The sequence below is a fragment of the Alexandromys fortis genome, unplaced genomic scaffold, assembly GCF_014885135.2.
Source record: "Alexandromys fortis isolate MF-2015 unplaced genomic scaffold, M_Fortis_MF-2015_v1.1 scaffold_263, whole genome shotgun sequence".
Taxonomy (NCBI): domain Eukaryota; kingdom Metazoa; phylum Chordata; class Mammalia; order Rodentia; family Cricetidae; genus Alexandromys; species Alexandromys fortis.
In genome coordinates this window covers 725,087-742,037 of record NW_026068165.1, presented here as the reverse complement: position 1 = coordinate 742,037, position 16,951 = coordinate 725,087, and the positions used below count along the sequence as shown (strand labels likewise).

Genomic DNA, 16,951 nt, shown 5'->3' with positions numbered 1-16,951 from the left:
TCCAGGCTGTCCCCCACACCATTCTTCCAGGAAATAAACAAATGACAAAATATGAAAGAGATTCACTATACAACTGAGAATATTCTCTTTTAATGAATTACAAACTAAATTACAAATAATATTAACAGAACACTGGAGGACAAGGGGTAGGTGGTGGGAGATCATAAAAGAAATATTTTCTTTGAACAATTGAATTACAAAATTCCAAAGTGCACATGGTAACAAATCCATCCACACTGACAAAAAGAAAAAACAAAACACTAAAATATCCAAACTACTATAACTTGAAATATAAATATAATTGTTAACTCTTTTTATAGAAAATTTCCCCCAATGACCTGACCAGGTCACAGCCTTTAAGAAGTACTAGCAATTCAAAATGACATCTAAAGCCTCTCTTCCACTATGGAGTGAGGGGTGACTCTTGGAAGACAATGGCAACAGGGACCTCTGACAACTGAAGAGTTCCAAAAAGAGGGCTAGAAATCCGGCATTGGTGGTGCATTTGCTTAGTGAGGAAAAGGTCCTGGGCTCAGTCGTCAGCACCAGAAAAGAAGAAAATTGCTAACAGGAAAGATCCCAGCGACTTTCACCTTGCCCTGTGACCCACGGTGAACACACCGATCCCAGTCCCCTCCTAACACTCTTGCCTGCAGAAGGTAGGTGAAGCACTCAAGGGAAACATTTCTGCTTTTCCAGCTGGGCCTCCTTGATTGTCAGGTGAGGCCAAACACTAAAACTAAGGTATAAACTGTTTGGATCTATTTTTTAAATCTAATTCATCACAACAGACCCCTTTTGCTTGGTTTTGAAATGTCCCAACTTCGATTTCTGCTTATCAGTTGGCCTTTACAAAACAGGAGGTCTGGGCTGTTTTCCTAAATATGGGACATAATAATTATGAGATAGTCTAAGATTTGGATGACAAAACTTGACATTGGGGGAGGGCAGGGATGGTCAGTTTTGTTTTGAATACCAATCCTCCTCAGAAATGAAGAAGGAGAAGGTAGTGGAAGCTGGGTTAAGTGCATCTAATACCAAAACTTTTTCCTTCCATCTCATCTTTCCCTGCACTCTGAATCCCCAGAACTGGCTGGTCAAGAGAAAGTGCTAAGACAGCCAGAGAAGAGAAGAAGGCTGACCTGTGTCCAAAAGGCCCAGAGTCAAATCAGACCAAGGGTGAAGAGGGCTTTGGGAAGGACATCACAGTCGCAGGTGGGGTACTGGCTTAGTCACATCTTGGAAGAAGGGGTGAGCCAGGGCTGCTTTGGCGGAAATCCTCTTGTTGGGGTCATAGTGCAGCATTTGCTGGAGGGAGAAAGACAGTCTGACTTCAGGGGGACTCAGAGGCCTGGAAACTGGCATCCTTTACCTAGCTCTCATTTCCCTCCTCCCACGTCTGAGCCAGCCTACTGAGGAGGAGAGGAATCAAGGACTAGGGGAATTCTAACGGAGTTCAGGAGCTCAGCTTCTCTTCTCCAGGGAATGGGAGAGGGGGTTATACAGGCAACTACTCCGGGCTCTTACCGATAACAAACTCCGTCCATCTTCATCTAGGGGAGGCACAACTTTGCTAAAATCTTGCCGAGCCCACTTGGGGAAACTTGGCTTGTAATCAGGCATAGAAGTAACTCCTGGCCAAACCACCTCATCTGGGGTCCCCAGAGTCCGAAAGATCCGGAAGAGTTGATCAATCTCAGAATCTCCAGGAAACAGGGCCCGTCGGGTCACCTGAAAATGGGGAAAGAGGAAAGGCCAAGACCCACTTGACGTCAGTCAACACGGCTCCTTGTACAGAGGTTCCCACAGGCACTAGAAGGTCATCGGGGCCCCATGACTCCCCTCCCCGGGGCTTTGCATGGGGTTGGTCATACAGAGCTTGAGACAATGAAGTCCCTTCATCGGTCTCCTCGCCCCCTCCTTCCTTCCCCCAACCATGGCTTTGTAGATCCCCAAGGCTGGGTGGGGCTGGGAGGGGGTGAATGTCTGGGGTGCCACTGATATGTAGCAAAGGGATCCCAAGCCACTCACGGGGTATGGGGTAGACACTGCGGTCATCCCCCCTCCTTGTGATGCAGCCACTTCTAGATAGGAGCACAGCGGGCAGAGACTGTGTCTTCCATTTCTTCTGTGCTCCCCACAGCACTTAGCATGGTGCTGGGTACACACTAGGTGCTTAACAAATATTTTTTGATGAATTGAGAGAGGAATATGGGCAATTGTAAGGTACTGGTGGATAAATTCACATTCTATATGTATTATCTATATCTAGGCTAATGGTCTCCAAGGCCCCAGTTTCAACCCAGGTAAAAGACCAAAAAAAATTTAATCTGCTCATTCACTGTTGCATTAAATGGGATGGGAGCTCCCATAGGAAGCTAGGTTTCAAGGGCCTTGAATCAGGAAAGCCAGAGGTCGAGGGGGCAGGGCACGACCAAGTCCACAAAAATGATAGATAGATGCACTCAGCTTTACTTCGTTCCTCGTTTTCAAGGACAGGTGTATAAATTAAAGGACAAAAACCAGACCTGTCCAAACTTTTTTTTTGGTTTTTTCGAGACAGGGTTTCTCTGTGGTTTTGGAGCCTGTCTTGGAACTAGTTCTTGTAGACCAGGCTGGTCTTGAACTCACAGAGATTCGTCAGCCTCTGCCTCCCAAGTGCTGGGATTAAAGGCGTGCGCCACAACCACCCGACCCTGTCCAAACTTTTGACAATGTGACAAAGCTCAAGCTTAAATACCATAAAACCAAGTTTTTTTTAAAAAATAAATAAACAAACAAACAAGGGGTGGAATTGGGAGGAGGGGAGGGAGGAGAAACTTTGGTCGGGATGCATAAATAAATAAACAAACAAACAAAACAAAACAACAAAAATACCCCATCACCAGGGAAACAAAACCACATTCTGCTTTAAATACGTTTATGATTGCGTGCTGAGGCCACATTCGTAACTATCATTGGAAGCATGTGGCCTGTGGGCCACCTGTTGCACTAAATGGAATCCATTCTTCCAAATATTTGAGGATTAAAGCTGAAACAGCTGAACGAGTGGGGCCAGCATGGTGGCTCATGCCTGTCAGCTCAGTCCCAGGGGTTAGCTGGTAATGGCGGGAAGCGGAGCTGAAGCAGATCAAAATGTAAAGCCCGTCGTGGCTACACAGTGAGACGATCTCAAAACAAAACAGCAGAGACAAAAAAATAAAATGAAACAGCTGCTGGGTACAGAATGGACGGAGTTCCTTTTGGGGATAAGAGATACACTAGATAGCTAAATCTATTTAGGGACAGTCTAAAACTGTGGTTGGTATCAGGGCAGCTCCCTCTCTGGTGCTGGCACTTGAGAGAACACTGTGATAAAGGGCCATAGTTAGGCCAAGAAAAGAGTTTTGCTCCTGGTTGTGGGCAAGGGTGGGCTGGATAGAACCTGGCAAGCCTCCATACCATCTCAGCGAAGATGCAGCCCAGGCTCCAGATGTCCACAGCTGTGGAGTAGTACTTGCAGCCTAGAAGGATTTCAGGTGCTCGGTACCACAGGGTCACCACCTGGGGAGCAAGGGAACAATATGGTCACAGACCTCGCTCCACAAAACCCTGCTACCTTCCAGCTGCTCTTTTTTAAAAGGATTTTTTTTTAACTTTAGTAATGTGTATATAACCAGGCGGTGGTGGTGCACACCTTTAATCCCAGTACTCAGGAGGCAAAGGCAGGTGGATCTCTCTGAGACATTTAAATGGTATGCCAACAAGCTTTCCTGGCTTAATATCTTAGTCCAGGTAACCTCGAAGTATGAATTTAGCGCATATCCTAAAACCCTTTGGTTAAGGGCTAGAAAGATGGCTCAGCAGTTAAGAGTACTTGTTTTTGCAGAGGACCCAGGTTCAATTCCCAGCACCCATATGGCAGCTCACAACAATCTATAACTATAGTTCCAGGGGACCAGACACTTTCTTCTGGTCTCTGTGAGCACTGGGCAGGCATGCAGTACAGACACACATGCAAGCAAAACTCATACACTTTAAATATATAAGTGAAGCTCTTTGGGTTGTCAGATTCCATTACCCAGGAACTCCCATCCTGGGATTTTGCTAATCTGTGAATGCTGTTAGAAGCATCTTCCAAGATCCTTAAAGAAGAAAACCGTGGAAGGACTCACCTCATGAGTGTAAGTACGAACAGGGACTCCAAAGGCTCTTGCTAGTCCAAAGTCAGCCAACTTGATGGACCCCTCTGCATTGATAAGCAGGTTCTGGGGCTTGAGGTCTCGGTGCAGGACCCGGTGAGAATGGCAGAATGCTAGGCCCTGGAGCAGCTGGAATAGATAGCTCTGACAAAGGAGAGAGGGAGGTTTGTTCAGTCACCATGGTGAACAGATACAACTTGCTCTTTGCCCTCCAGATGCAACAAAGCCTTAACTTCGATGATAATGTCACTATGTATTTGGGGGAGTTTATTTAATTACATTTTTACTGATTTATTTATGGGGGGAACACGCCATCGTGCATACGAGGAAGTCAAAGAACAACTTGCAAGAGTTGGTTTTCTTGCACCATGTGGGACCTGGGAATAGAGTTCAGGTCGTCAGACTTGGAGGCAGGCACCTTTACCTGCTGAGATATCTTGTCGGCCCTGTTTGTTTTTTAAGTGTCTTCCTGGCCTGGAACTGTGTAGCCTAGGCTGTCCTTGTACTTACAGACATCCTCCTGCCCCAGCCTCCTGAGTGTCAGAATTATAAGCAGGAGCCAACACACATAACTACAATATAACCACACTTAATAGCTATTTCTTTCATTAGATTTTCAGTCTGTCAAGGATAAAAACCAGATTACTCACTTTTTGCATCCCTTTCAACTCTGTGCCTAGCACATTGAAGGTGTTAAATAACTATGTGCTGAATGAATATGTACCTGCTGATACATCCATTAGTTCCAGCAGCCAATCAGCTCTGGTTATTTCTCCCACATCATAGGTGGATTTTTTTTTTTTTTTTTTGAGACAGGCTTTTACTGTGTATCACAGAGATCCATCTGCCTCTGCCTCCAGAGTGCTGGGATTAAAAAAAATGTGTGCCATCTCCGTCCTGCTGGGAAATATTTTTGGAGGAACCCACCAACCACCCTCAATCCCATTATCTGAGTGTTATCAGATCTGCCTGAGCTACTAGGTTGGCTCCAAGGAGCTCAATTTTGATTCTTCTGTCCGTCCTACGGTTGATGACTAAAATGAACAGGAAAAGCAACACAAATCATCACCAGTCAGAATCACCTGCCTTTAGCTTCCCCTAGAATATGTGAGCTGGGGTGGGAGAGGTTTACCTTGATGAGGGGGAGAGGAATGCCAGTAAGAGCAGAGGCATCCATAAACTTCTTGAGGTCCTGGTGCAGAAACTCAAAAACCAGGTAAAGCTTATTCTCTGTGTGGATGACATCCAGCAGCCTGTAAGAGAAGGTCCAGGAGTTGAGAGAGTAAACAAACAGAACCCATCTTGGTGATCATCTCCCAGACTACACTTACTTGACAATATTAGGGTGGTTAAGTTCCTTGAGTAGAGAGATCTCTCGGATGGCAGTACTGGGTACACCTTCAGTCTCACTTGGAGAGGTTGGGAAAACAGAGGTGAGAATATGGTTACAAACATTGCTCTCTCGGGGAGACACCATCCCCCAAACCCCTTAGGAAGTCAGAAAGGAAAGGTACTATCAGGAGTTAATTCCTGGGTAGTCAGGGTGTGGCTTTTAGACATATTTAAAGTCATTGTTTCCTCTTTTTCCAGTGGAAGGTAAGGAGAACCTCCAGGTGAATGTGAAGCAGAGGAAAGGTTATGGGGGGGGGGGCGTTGAGAGTAGCTCCCAGCCTCCCTAGAGGCCAGTGAGTCTCAACTGCCATTCTTTTGAAAGAGGGGCAGGGTTCTACGTACGGGGCTGGAGCAGTGAGAGGAGCTCTCCATTCAGAAAGGAGCTATTCTCTCGTTCCCACCTACTCCAACTCTATGAACACTCTTGGACGTTGCCACGGCCCCCAGCCCCCAGCCCCCCACTTTCTCTTCCCAAGTCTCTCCGCTTACAGATTTGGGAGCACACCGGGTGAAGCGCACCCGAGAAGAAAGTTTTCTCTGAATTCCAGCCCCCGACAGTCTCCTCGGAGAGAGCGCCTACCGTCCGCCGACCCACCCCTCACTTGAGTGCCTCCCCGCCACCTTCCGGTCCCGCCGGGTATCCGCCTGTTGGGGTAGGGGGTTGGGGGGGGGGCGACAGTCGAGAGGTCGCGGGAAAGGAGTTCCGGCTCCGGAGGCCACTCACGTGTCGAGCCGGATTTTCTTAAGGGCCACCACTTCTCCCGTCAACTTGTTCTTGGCTTTGTACACCACTCCGTACGTGCCCTCTCCGATCTTCTCCACCTTTTGGAAGTTCTCCATGGAGCGCTAGCGAGGCGGCTCAGGCTCCCGGGAGCGGGGCCCGGGAACCCTGAAGAAAGCGGGCCCGACACTCGGGGCGGAGGACCTGGGGGGCCAAGGTGAGCACTGCAACCCCAGCTCGGGATGGAACGCAAGGAAAGCTCAGCCCTTGACAATTTGTCCAACTTGAAACAATGTTGCCGCCTCCCCCACCTCTCCAGAAGGCCAACCGAGGCCCCGCCCCTCCTTCCCGCGTTTCCCTGGCTCCGCCTTCCAGCCTTCGGATTGGCTGACGTCATGAGAGTGGGCGGGACCCCGCGCTCCGGCCGCGGCTTCCCCGCCGTGGGCGGGCGAGCTGAGGGCGGGCCGCGCAACTTTCTCCAGTTCCTGGTTCGGGCTCCGCCGGCCGGAACTGGTGTGGTTTCTGGTCTTCGGATTTCACATTCCACCTGGTCAAGAGAGCCTCCTTTGAAAAGCAGAAACTTGGGAATCTTTTAAAAAATATATATAAATATTTTTTAAAATATTTATTTATTTATTTATTATGTATACAATATTCTGTCTGTGTATATGTCTGCAGGCCAGAAGAGGACACCAGACCTCATTACAGATGGTTGTGAGCCACCGTGTGGTTGCCGGGAATTGAACTCAGGACCTTTGGAAGAGCAGTCAGTGCTCTTAACCACTGAGCCATCTCTCCAGCCCCCATAAATAATTTATATATTATATGTTAGTATGTTTATATTATATTTTTTTCAATTATGTGTATGTGTGTTGGCTTTCACAGAAACAGCAGATCGTCCGGAGCTGAAGATATAGGCTGTTATGAGGTGTCAGGCTTGGGAGCTGGGGCAAACTCTGATCTTCTGCAAGAGCAGCATATGCTTTTAACTGCTGAGCTGTCTCTCCTGCTCTCCCATCCCTTTTTTGAACAGTTCCTCTTAATGCAACCCTGACCAGCTGGAATGCGTTTAAAAAATAAAAATTCAGGTTGACTTCGAACTCTCAGAGATCCCTCTGGCTTGGCCTCCTGCATCATGCGGTTCAGAAAGTCAGGGCTCTTACTGTAAAGGATTTTTAGGCTAGGTAACAAAGTCGTTGTAGCTTAATCCCGGCTCACTGTTTTAGTGATTCGTGGTTCGTTGATTGGTTTTGTTGAATCACTGCTGGAAATCTACACTCCCAGCCCCTTTGGACCGATTTTGGATAAAGCAGTTTCTGTCTTAAGGGATTTGACTCAATTCATGGCTTCACTCTCTCTTGCTGAATTGTAACTGATGTCTGTGGATTGTGGCTGCCCACCAGTCAACTGTTTCCAGAGTGATAGTGTGTCTTGACGAATGTGACCCCAGTAAAGCAGAAAACCTGCCCTGGACCTCCGGGGGCTGAAATCAGGAGGAAGGGCTATGCAAATGAGCATCCCTTCCTATAAAGGGCTCCTTCCCACCACCCTGGCACCTTTGGCTGCTGAAGGGAAGAACAGGATGGATGTGCCAAGGTGCTGCCTCCCTCTGTTGGTGCTGAGTGCTGTGCTGGCTGTGGGGGCCATAGAAGGTGAGTGTGCAAGTGTGAGCAAGAGCAAGTGCCATTAGCAGTTGGACACCTGCTCCGGGTTTCCCCTTCACACGAGACATCAAAATATTTCAGGCTTGTCCTATTCGATTTAGTGAGGACATAGTTTCGTTTGCTTTCATTTGTTCAAGGATGGCCTTGAACTCCTGAACCTCAGGCTTCTACCTCCTAAGTACTAGGATTCCGAATGTAATCAGTTGTAACAAATAGTGAAGTTTAGGATTGGGCATGAAAGTATTCCTATCTGACGCAAGGGGCAAAAGGCACTGCAGTGATTCTGAGGCCTTGGAGGACAGTCAGCTGAAACAGAGCCTCCAAAGAGTAAAACTGCGTGGGCGATCCTGTGGGTAAGAGCTTGTGATAGGAGATTTAAGGTGGACAGAAAGAATATGGTATTCAATAAGACCAAGCTGATACCACCTTCTGCACTTGGGTTGGGTATGGCTGAATACAGGCCAGGCCTTATGTTCTGGGAGGGCTGAGCAGAAGGGTCTCAGCTGAGCATCACATGAAAGGACTCTGGGGGATTGAGGCCTCGTGATAGGAGCAAGGGGAGGGAGGAAAGGGTGGTGAGAGGGTCTGGAATGTCGCGTGCTGCTGAGGAGGGAGGGTGGGCAGTCAGAAAAGAATGGCGCATCTTATGATTGCTCTTGCTTCAGTGCTCGAACACTCTCTGAGATGACCACAGACCACCCCCCAGCAGAATCTCTGGCTTCGCCATGGGCGTTAGAATCAGGATAAGGACAGTTTCTGCTCTGTTAGAGGATTCCCATCATATCACAGCGCCTTTCTCTCTCTGGATCCTTGGCCTCACCAGCTTCTAGAAATTTCCTCACTCTGGCGTCTTCATATGTCCTGCAATTTCCAGGCTTTTTATTAATTTTTTGTTGTTCTTTTCATCTTTTCATTCCTTTTCTAAGATGGGGAGTCTCTTGTATCCCAGACTGGCCTTAGACTTACTATGTAGTAGATCTTTTTGCTTCTACTTTCTGGGGGACGGAATCACAGAGAGGCGTGTGCTACCAGGTTTTTTTTTTTTTCTTTTTCTAAGTTTCTTAATGTATTTTTTGAAATGTTCTGTTCATACCCACACATCTGAGCCTCTTACGATACTGTGCTTACATTTTGAAGACTGACTTTAGTTATTATTTTTTTCTACCATGTGAGTCTGGAGATCAAACTCAGGTTGTTGGGCTAGGCAGAAAGTATCATTGCCAAATAAGCCATCTCACTTGCCTGAGATTTTCTTCTGAACACATATTTTAGACAAGAACAACTAATGAGGATAAAGCAAATTTATCAAAATGTTGCTAGTCATTGAGTTTGGATGAAGGGATGTCGAAGCCCATTATATTTCTTTCTCCTCTTGTCAGATCTATATGTTTTAGTTCTGGTCTCCCAGTGTAACCCTGACTGGCCTGGTACGTGCTGTGTAGACCAGGCTAGCCTCCTACTTTGCAGTGATCTTCCTGCCTCTGTCTTCTGAGTGTTGAGATTACAAACGTGAGACACTGTACCCAATTCAATTATAATAGTTATGTCTGCTTTGTCCCCTCCTCCAACCTGTGCCTAGGTCTACTCATTCCTCTTCTTCTTTTCTTCCTTCTTTTTTCTGTTGAGACACGGTTGTGTAGACCAGCTAGTTTGGAACTTACTACCTATTAGCTGATCTCAACCTCATGGCGAGCCTTTGGCCAAAGACTCCTGAGTCCTGACTGAAATTACGTTTGTGAACCACCATATCCTGATGTTACAGTGGCCTTTCTAAAATACAAATACCACCATGTTAAAAAATTCTCTGAAGGGCTAGAGAGTTAGCTCAGTGGATGTTCTAACTCAGGTTCAATCCCCAGCATCCACATGGCAGCTCATAACTGTTTGTAACTCTAGACCCAAAGAAGCAGATGCCCTCTCTGACTTCAAGGGTCACCAGGCATGCATTTGGTGGACAGACGTACATGCAGGCAAGTCACTCACACAAGAAAACAATTACACACACACACACACACACACATTATATATATACAATTTAGTTTTTTTTTTAAAGATTTATTTATTATATATTTAGCATTCCTCCCATGTATACCTGCAGGCCAGAAGAGGGCACCAGATCTCATTACAGATGGTTGTAAGCCACCATGTGGTTGCTGGGAGTTGAACTCAGGACCTCTGGAAGAGCAGTCAATGCTCTTAACCACTGAGCCATCTCTCCAGCCCTACAATTTAGTTTTTTGAGACAGGGTTTCTCTGTGTGGCCTTGACTGTCCTGAAACTAGCCTTGTAGATCATGCTGGCTTTGAACTCACAGAGATTTGCCTCCTTCTACCTCCTGAGTGTTCGGATTAAAGGCACATGCCACCACTGCCTGGCAAAAATAAATAATCTTTTAAAAAAATCTGAAGCTGGGTGTGGTGGCACAAGACAGAGGCGGGCAGATTTCAGTGAGTTCGAGGCCAGTCAGGTCTACAAAACAAGTTCCAGGACAGCCAGGGCTTCACAGTGAGTTTGAGGTCAACCTGGGTTACACGATACCTTATTTTTAAAAAAGAAACACCAAAAGTAAGTGCTTCCCTAGTGTGCTTATAACCCTGGGCTCAATCTATAGTACTGTAAGTTTTTCAAATTTTAATTAAATTTATGTAACCTCCACACATATCCCAAGGCTTAGTGTGTGTGTGTGTGATTGTATATACGTGAGCACACACATAGAAATAAATCATTTAAATAAAGAAATGAATAAATAAAACGGGTTTTTTTTAATAGAAAAAAACCTTTTGGATATGATGGTGCACACCTTTGACCCCAGCACTCAGGAAGCAGAGACAGGAGGATCTATCTCTATGAGTTCGAGTTCAACCCTGTCTTACAGAGCAAGTTCCAGGATGACCAGAGCTACACAGAGAAACCCTATCTCAAAAAAAAAAAAAAAAAAAAAAAAAAACCACACAAAAAAAATTTGTTTCTGTGTTTTTTTTTTAAGACGGGGTCTCTTTGTATCCTTAGCTGTACTGGAATTGCTCTGTAGATTGGGCCAGCCCCAAACTCTCAGAGATCCACCTGCCTCAGTCTCCCGAGTGCTGGGATTAAAGGTGTGCACCACCATGCCTAGCTAAAAATTTTTAATCAAAGCATTTAGGGAAAAGAGGAGGGCTGAGAATACAGCTCAACGGTAGAGTGCTTACAGGTGTTAGGCCCTGTGCTCGGTCTCAGTGTCGCCCTCCATCCCACCAAATTAACACACAGTGCTTCGAATGTAGTAGTGAGATCACACGGGGCATGTGCCGTCTTCTGAGAAGAGACTAAGGATCCAGGATCTTTACGACACTTCACTTTTAGGATCCAGGGACCAGGACTGGATTGGTGTCCCACGGCAACTTGGAACTAATGCCTGGAACAGGCAGCTGTACCCCGAGTGGACGGAGGTGCAGTGGCCGGACTGCTGGAGAGGTAGGATTTAGATTTCCTTGGAAAGGCCCTGTAGGAATGGGATAGGAGGAGAGTGAGTACTGGGCTAAATATAAGCAGGTTGGCAGAGAGACTTGGAGAGGAGAAGCCAGAGTCCCAGCTAATTCAGCTTTCCTTCCCAGGGGGCCAGGTGTCTCTGGAGGTCAGAAATGACGGGCCTACGCTGGTTGGTGCAAATGCCTCCTTTTCCATTGCCCTGCAGTTCCCTGAGAGTCAAAAGGTACTGCCAGATGGGCAGGTTATCTGGGCCAACAACACCGTCCTCAATGGTAAGTTCCTCTCTCGGTACCTCCTGAACCTTATTCCCGGGGCTCAGATTCCCAGGTATCTCCAGCAAACCCAGGGAAACCCCCTTCCTCCTCCTCCTCCTCCTCCTCCTCCTCCTCCTCCTCCTCCTCCTCCTCCTCCTCCTCCTCTTCTTCTTCTTTTTGGCTTTGCAAGGCAGGGTTTCTCTGTGTAGTCCTGGCTGTCCTGGAACTTCCTCTATAGACCATAGTGGCCTCAGATTCAGAGATCCCCTTGCCTCTGCCTCCCAAGTGCTGGGATTAAAGGTGTGTGCCATCACCACCCAGCTCCTCTTCTATTTTTTAACAGTGCTGGGTTCAAACCTAGGGCCTCAAATGCTATTCCATTGGCCTTTATCCCTCACAGACTCTAAAAAATTATGTTTATACTCATTATAGTCAATACATCCTGTAAATATATACAAGGTAATATATATTTATTGCACTAAAATTAGAAAATGCAGATAAAATTGTAGTTTCCAAATTGGAGAACAGCAGATTCCTCAAGTTGCATGGGCTGAGATATAAATCCATAACTAGATATGACCGTGGACAGGCAAGTGTCTTTGTGTTTGTTCTCCTGCCTATGAAGTGGGTGTGGGACGGCAGTTAGAGAGTGGGGGGTGTACGGAAACCACAACTTGAGATACAGCTGCATATAGAACATAAGTAAAAGATTGGCTATGCACAGAATAGAATGTTTACGATGACCCTCGTGAGATTAAAAGCAGCAGCAGCAGCTCACATTAAATATTTACTGTAGGTCCGGGCAACTCTATGGAGTACTTTGTATAGACGAGACTGTTTTCATCTTTGTAATAATCTGTCGAGGTACCACACCCACGAGGAAGTATTTTAGCGCCGTGTGAGCACACGTGAAAGAATGCCGGGGCTTGAGATTGACTGTCTACTTTCCAGGGAGCCAGGTGTGGGGAGGACAGCCCGTGTATCCACAGGAAACTGATGATGCCTGCATCTTCCCTGATGGCGGACCCTGCCCGTCTGGTCCTCAGCATCCAAGAAGAAGCTTTGTCTATGTTTGGAAGACCTGGGGTAAGGTCTCCTAGTAGCCCCTTCCCAATGTAGTCCAACCCAGGGAACCCAGGAAGAAATTCTCAACCTCCTGTCTCTCCAGCCTTTTTCAAACTGCTTCCCAGTTTTCTTTACCCCGTTGCCTCCTCTCCTCTGCTTTTGTCTCGAAACCTCTCAGGACGATACTGGCAAGTTCTGGGGGGCCCAGTGTCCAGGCTGAGCATTGCAACAGGCCACGCGAGGCTGGGCACACACACCATGGAAGTGACTGTGTACCACCGACGGGGGGCCCAGAGCTACGTGCCCCTTGCTCACGCCAGTTCCACCTTCACCATTACTGGTAAGATATCAGAAAGGAACACAGCCAGGAAGGCAGGGGGTGTGATGTGGGAAGGCTGGTTTGGTCTAGAAAGAGGAAGTGGTCCGAAACCTACAAAGGGGAGGGGTAGAAAGACTTGGGCGGAGAAGTGTGGGGTTTAGAGACGATAAAGGCCTGGCTAGGCAGCTTGTGTGTGGAGAACGTGGTTCCTAACTTCTCTGGCTCTGACCCCAGATCAGGTCCCCTTCTCCGTGAGTGTGTCCCAGCTGCAGGCCTTGGACGGAGGAAACAAGCACTTCCTGAGAAATCAGCCTCTCGTCTTTGCCGTCAAGCTCCATGATCCCAGCGGGTATTTGGTTGAGGCTGACCTCTCCTACACCTGGGACTTTGGAGACAACACTGGGACCCTGATCTCTCGGGCAGTTGAGGTCACTCACACTTACCTGGAGTCCGGCTCAGTCACTGCCCAGGTTGTAGTGCAGGCTGCCATTCCCCTGGTTTCCTGTGGTTCCTCCCCAGTCCCAGGTACCACAGATGGCAACATGCCAACTGCAGAGATACCCGGAACCACATCTAGGCAAGGGACCACTTCAGAAGTTGGTACGACAGCTGGCCAGATGCCCACTACAGAACCCTCTGGAACCACAGTTGTACAAATGCCAACCACAGAGGGTACAGCTACTACCTCTGAGCAGCCACTGACCTCAGCGGTCCTAGATACCACACTGGCAGAGATGTCAACTACAGAGGGTATCAGTACCACAGCCACAAGGCCCTCTGCAACCACGGTTGCACAAGTAACGACCATGGTGCTGGTAGAAACTACCACTGAAGACTTATCCACTCCTGAACCTGAGGGTCCAGATGCCAGCCCATTTCTGCCTACAGAAAGTTCTACAGGTAAGAACACGTGAATGAGGTGGTCTTGCCCCCAAGATCTAGATGCTAACCAGTCCTTTCTGTAGCACTGCGGCTGCCTTGGAATTCTCGCTAGCTCGAAAGCCAGAGTGTCTCAACCACATGCAAGAGACATGGAGTTCAGGAAATGAGTTTTTCCCTAGCCACAAGGAAAGGAATGAGCTGGTCCTTCCTCCAAGGAGAACAGCTAGGAAGCCAGGGGAGCTGAACAGCCTGTGGTCATTTACAAAACTCGCGTTCTGCTGAAGGGTAAATGCAGAGATGCCCCAGGTTCTGACAGCCTGGTTCTCCATTTCCCACTCTGGGATTCCTACCCCAAAGCAAAACAAAGGAGTGAGATCTGACGCTGAATGGATCAACACAGGCTAGCCGTCTAGTCCAGGACCTGACCAGTGTGGGACATGACCAATATTTGGAGACTTTCTTTATAAAAAAAATTAATGTGTGTGATGTTTTGCCTGCATTGATGTATACCACTTGTGTGCCTGGTGCTCATGGAGATCAGAAGGGGGTATTGGATCCCCTTTCCTGGATGTGGAGTTACAGGTGGTTGTAAGCCACTATGTAGGTGCTGGGAATCAAACCCAGTTTCTCTATAAGAGTAACCAGTACTTTAAACCACTGAGGCATCTCCCCAGCCCTGGATTGTGTGTGTCTACAAGAGTAACAAGAAAACATCTTTTCAGCCCTGGATTTGTGTATGTGTGTGTGTTTTCTCCTTCCTTGACTGTGTGTGGGGGTAAAAGCAGCATTTTTTCCCATTCTCACACAGCTTTCTTATATATAAAGTGAGACCTACCACCTCTTCACTGATTCAAAGCTCCAGGAGCCTGTAGCCTTGGCTGTACTTGGGGCAATGCCTGCTTGGTCTGTCTCCAAGAGCGTTACATCTCTTGACTTTGCCCCCTCAAATCTTTTCCTGCCAGGGTCCATCACCCCTCTCCTGGATGGCACAGACACCTTAATGCTTGTGAAGAGACAAGTTCCCTTGGATTGTGTTCTCTACCGATATGGTTCTTTTTCTCTCACCCTGGACATTGTCCGTGAGTCTTGCCTATGTTGGGGACCGAGGAAGGGAGGGTATAAGCTAGCTGCCAGGGCTGGCCAGTAGTAGCATATCTTGGGAGAAAATAATTGAGAATACTCTAACGGCAGAGATAGTATTGAAAGAGCATCCCTTGGGCTTTCTTGTGTATTGTCTTGGTAGAGGAACACTAACTTAAAACGTTGCAACCTCACAGAGGGTATCGAAAATGCTGAGATCCTGCAGGCTGTACCATCCAGTAGAGGTGATGCATTTGAGCTGACTGTGTCCTGCCAAGGCGGGTGAGTGTCCTGCTGGTCACTCTCTGGAGTGACTGTCATCCTTTCTGTTGTCCTGCCCCTTCGCGGATCTCTTGATGCAAACTGATACTCTTACAGGCTCCCCAAGGAAGCCTGCGTGGACGTCTCATCGCCAGGGTGCCAGCTCCCTGCCCAGAGGCTGTGCCAACCTGTGCCACCAAGCCCAGACTGCCAGCTGGTCCTACACCAAGTACTGAAAGGAGGCTCAGGGACTTACTGCCTCAATGTGTCTTTGACTGATGCCAATAGCCTGGCAGTGGCCAGCACCCAAATTGTTGTTCCTGGTAGGTACTTGACAAGAACTAGGAGGAAGGGAATGGACAGAGGGTTGCTGAGAGGGAAGAGATGCTCAAACAGTACCTGGGATTCTGCTTACAGGTCAAGAAGGTGGCCTTGGGCAAGCTCCGTTGCTTGTAGGTGTCTTACTGGTGTTGATGGCTGTAGTCCTTGCATCTCTGATATACCGGTAAGAGCCCTGCCATCCTGATCCCCATCCGTTATTACCACCAACCACTCTTCCTTTAGGGGTGAAGGAACCATCACTCCCTTCGAGGAAGCATGGTATCCAGGCGAGCCCCCGTGGGGACGTCAGACAGGCCTGGGCTATCGTCTTGTGGTACCTTTGGGGAGGGTTTGAAGCTTCTGAGGATTATTGGTATTAGAAGGTACGTGGGCAAGCCTCCTGGGGCAGAAACAACCAATGATGTGGAGCTGTTGTACATATTAGGAGTGGGTCAGAGGTCAGTGATTGGGCTCAGTGGGGAAGCCCTCGCTGCCAAAGGCTGACCACTTGAAATCAATCCCCAATGCCCACAGGCTAGGAAAGAACAAATTCCCCAAAATTTCCCTCTGGCCTTCACATGTGAACCATGGCACATGCTGCCCCACTCCTCATAAGTAAATTTAAAAGTGTAAAACAAAACAAAACAAAAAACCAGGGCAGTAGGGTGAAGCAAGTTATTCGCCTGTGAGAAAGGAACCATCAGCAGGATGTGGTGGCACATGCCTTGGTTTCTTTCAGCATTTGGGAGGCAGAGGGAGATGGAGCTCTGTGAGGCTAGAGCCTGGTGTAGAGTGAGCTCCAGGACAGCCAGAGCTACACAGTAGACGCTGTCTCAGAAGTGGGGTGCAGCAGATGGCAGATTCCCCAGCTAGCTAGCGGTGCCAAGGACCTCAAGGTGGAGAAACATAGGGGTAAGGGGGAGTGGATGGCAGAGGCTAGAGAGTCAAACGAAGATGAACGCTAGGTAGGGTAAAGAAGAGGGGAGAGAGCTGTGGTCGTGGCCAGGTAAACCTGGATAGGCCGCTGCCACTGCTGACCACTCTCCCTTCTTCTCTCCATACTAGGCACAGACTTATGAAGCGGGGCTCGGTTCGTCCTGTTTCCCAAATGCCACATGGTAGCACCCACTGGCTGCGCCTGCCCCCAGTCTTCCGCACCTCCCGCCTTGGTGAAAACAGTCCGCTCCTCAGCGGGCAGCAGGTCTGAGCGCCCTCACCATGTTGTGAGTTTCCTGGGGTTGACAGCGATGCCCGCTGCACTCCTGCAGTCTTCAGGAGACTACCAATACATGAAATAAATTCTCAGAACCTTGCACTAGGGTTTTTGTTTGTTTTGTCTGCTC

The 16,951-nt window shown here is 48.0% G+C and overlaps 2 protein-coding genes across 5 annotated transcripts; one reads left to right on the top strand and one right to left on the bottom strand.

Moving 5' to 3' along the window:
- Nucleotides 1–61: 61 nt before the first annotated feature.
- Nucleotides 62–6,605, bottom strand: Cdk2 (cyclin dependent kinase 2). 2 transcript variants are annotated; one of them, XM_050128084.1, is made up of 8 exons: nucleotides 6,298–6,605; nucleotides 5,513–5,590; nucleotides 5,314–5,434; nucleotides 4,155–4,325; nucleotides 3,442–3,543; nucleotides 2,032–2,175; nucleotides 1,528–1,731; nucleotides 62–1,308 (listed from the first exon to the last, which is right to left on the bottom strand). In XM_050128084.1, exons 1-8 carry the CDS (start codon nucleotides 6,411–6,413, stop codon nucleotides 1,204–1,206), a joined length of 1,041 nt encoding a protein of 346 aa, XP_049984041.1. In that variant the 5' UTR covers nucleotides 6,414–6,605; the 3' UTR covers nucleotides 62–1,203. The 2 variants fall into 2 exon arrangements, with proteins under 2 accessions (XP_049984041.1, XP_049984042.1); XM_050128085.1 differs by lacking the exon at nucleotides 2,032–2,175 and having other exon boundaries at nucleotides 6,298–6,603.
- A 186-nt stretch (nucleotides 6,606–6,791) lies between these two features.
- Pmel (premelanosome protein) lies at nucleotides 6,792–16,834 on the top strand. 3 transcript variants are annotated; one of them, XM_050128082.1, is made up of 11 exons: nucleotides 6,792–7,946; nucleotides 11,301–11,411; nucleotides 11,552–11,698; nucleotides 12,632–12,766; nucleotides 12,924–13,085; nucleotides 13,299–13,964; nucleotides 14,909–15,025; nucleotides 15,224–15,308; nucleotides 15,405–15,610; nucleotides 15,705–15,792; nucleotides 16,674–16,834. In XM_050128082.1, the coding sequence occupies exons 1-11, from the start codon at nucleotides 7,799–7,801 to the stop codon at nucleotides 16,813–16,815; spliced, it is 2,007 nt and encodes a 668-aa protein (XP_049984039.1). In that variant the 5' UTR covers nucleotides 6,792–7,798; the 3' UTR covers nucleotides 16,816–16,834. The 3 variants fall into 3 exon arrangements, with proteins under 3 accessions (XP_049984039.1, XP_049984040.1, XP_049984038.1); XM_050128083.1 differs by having other exon boundaries at nucleotides 11,632–11,698; nucleotides 15,405–15,792; XM_050128081.1 differs by having other exon boundaries at nucleotides 15,405–15,792.
- The last annotated feature ends 117 nt before the right edge of the window (nucleotides 16,835–16,951 follow it).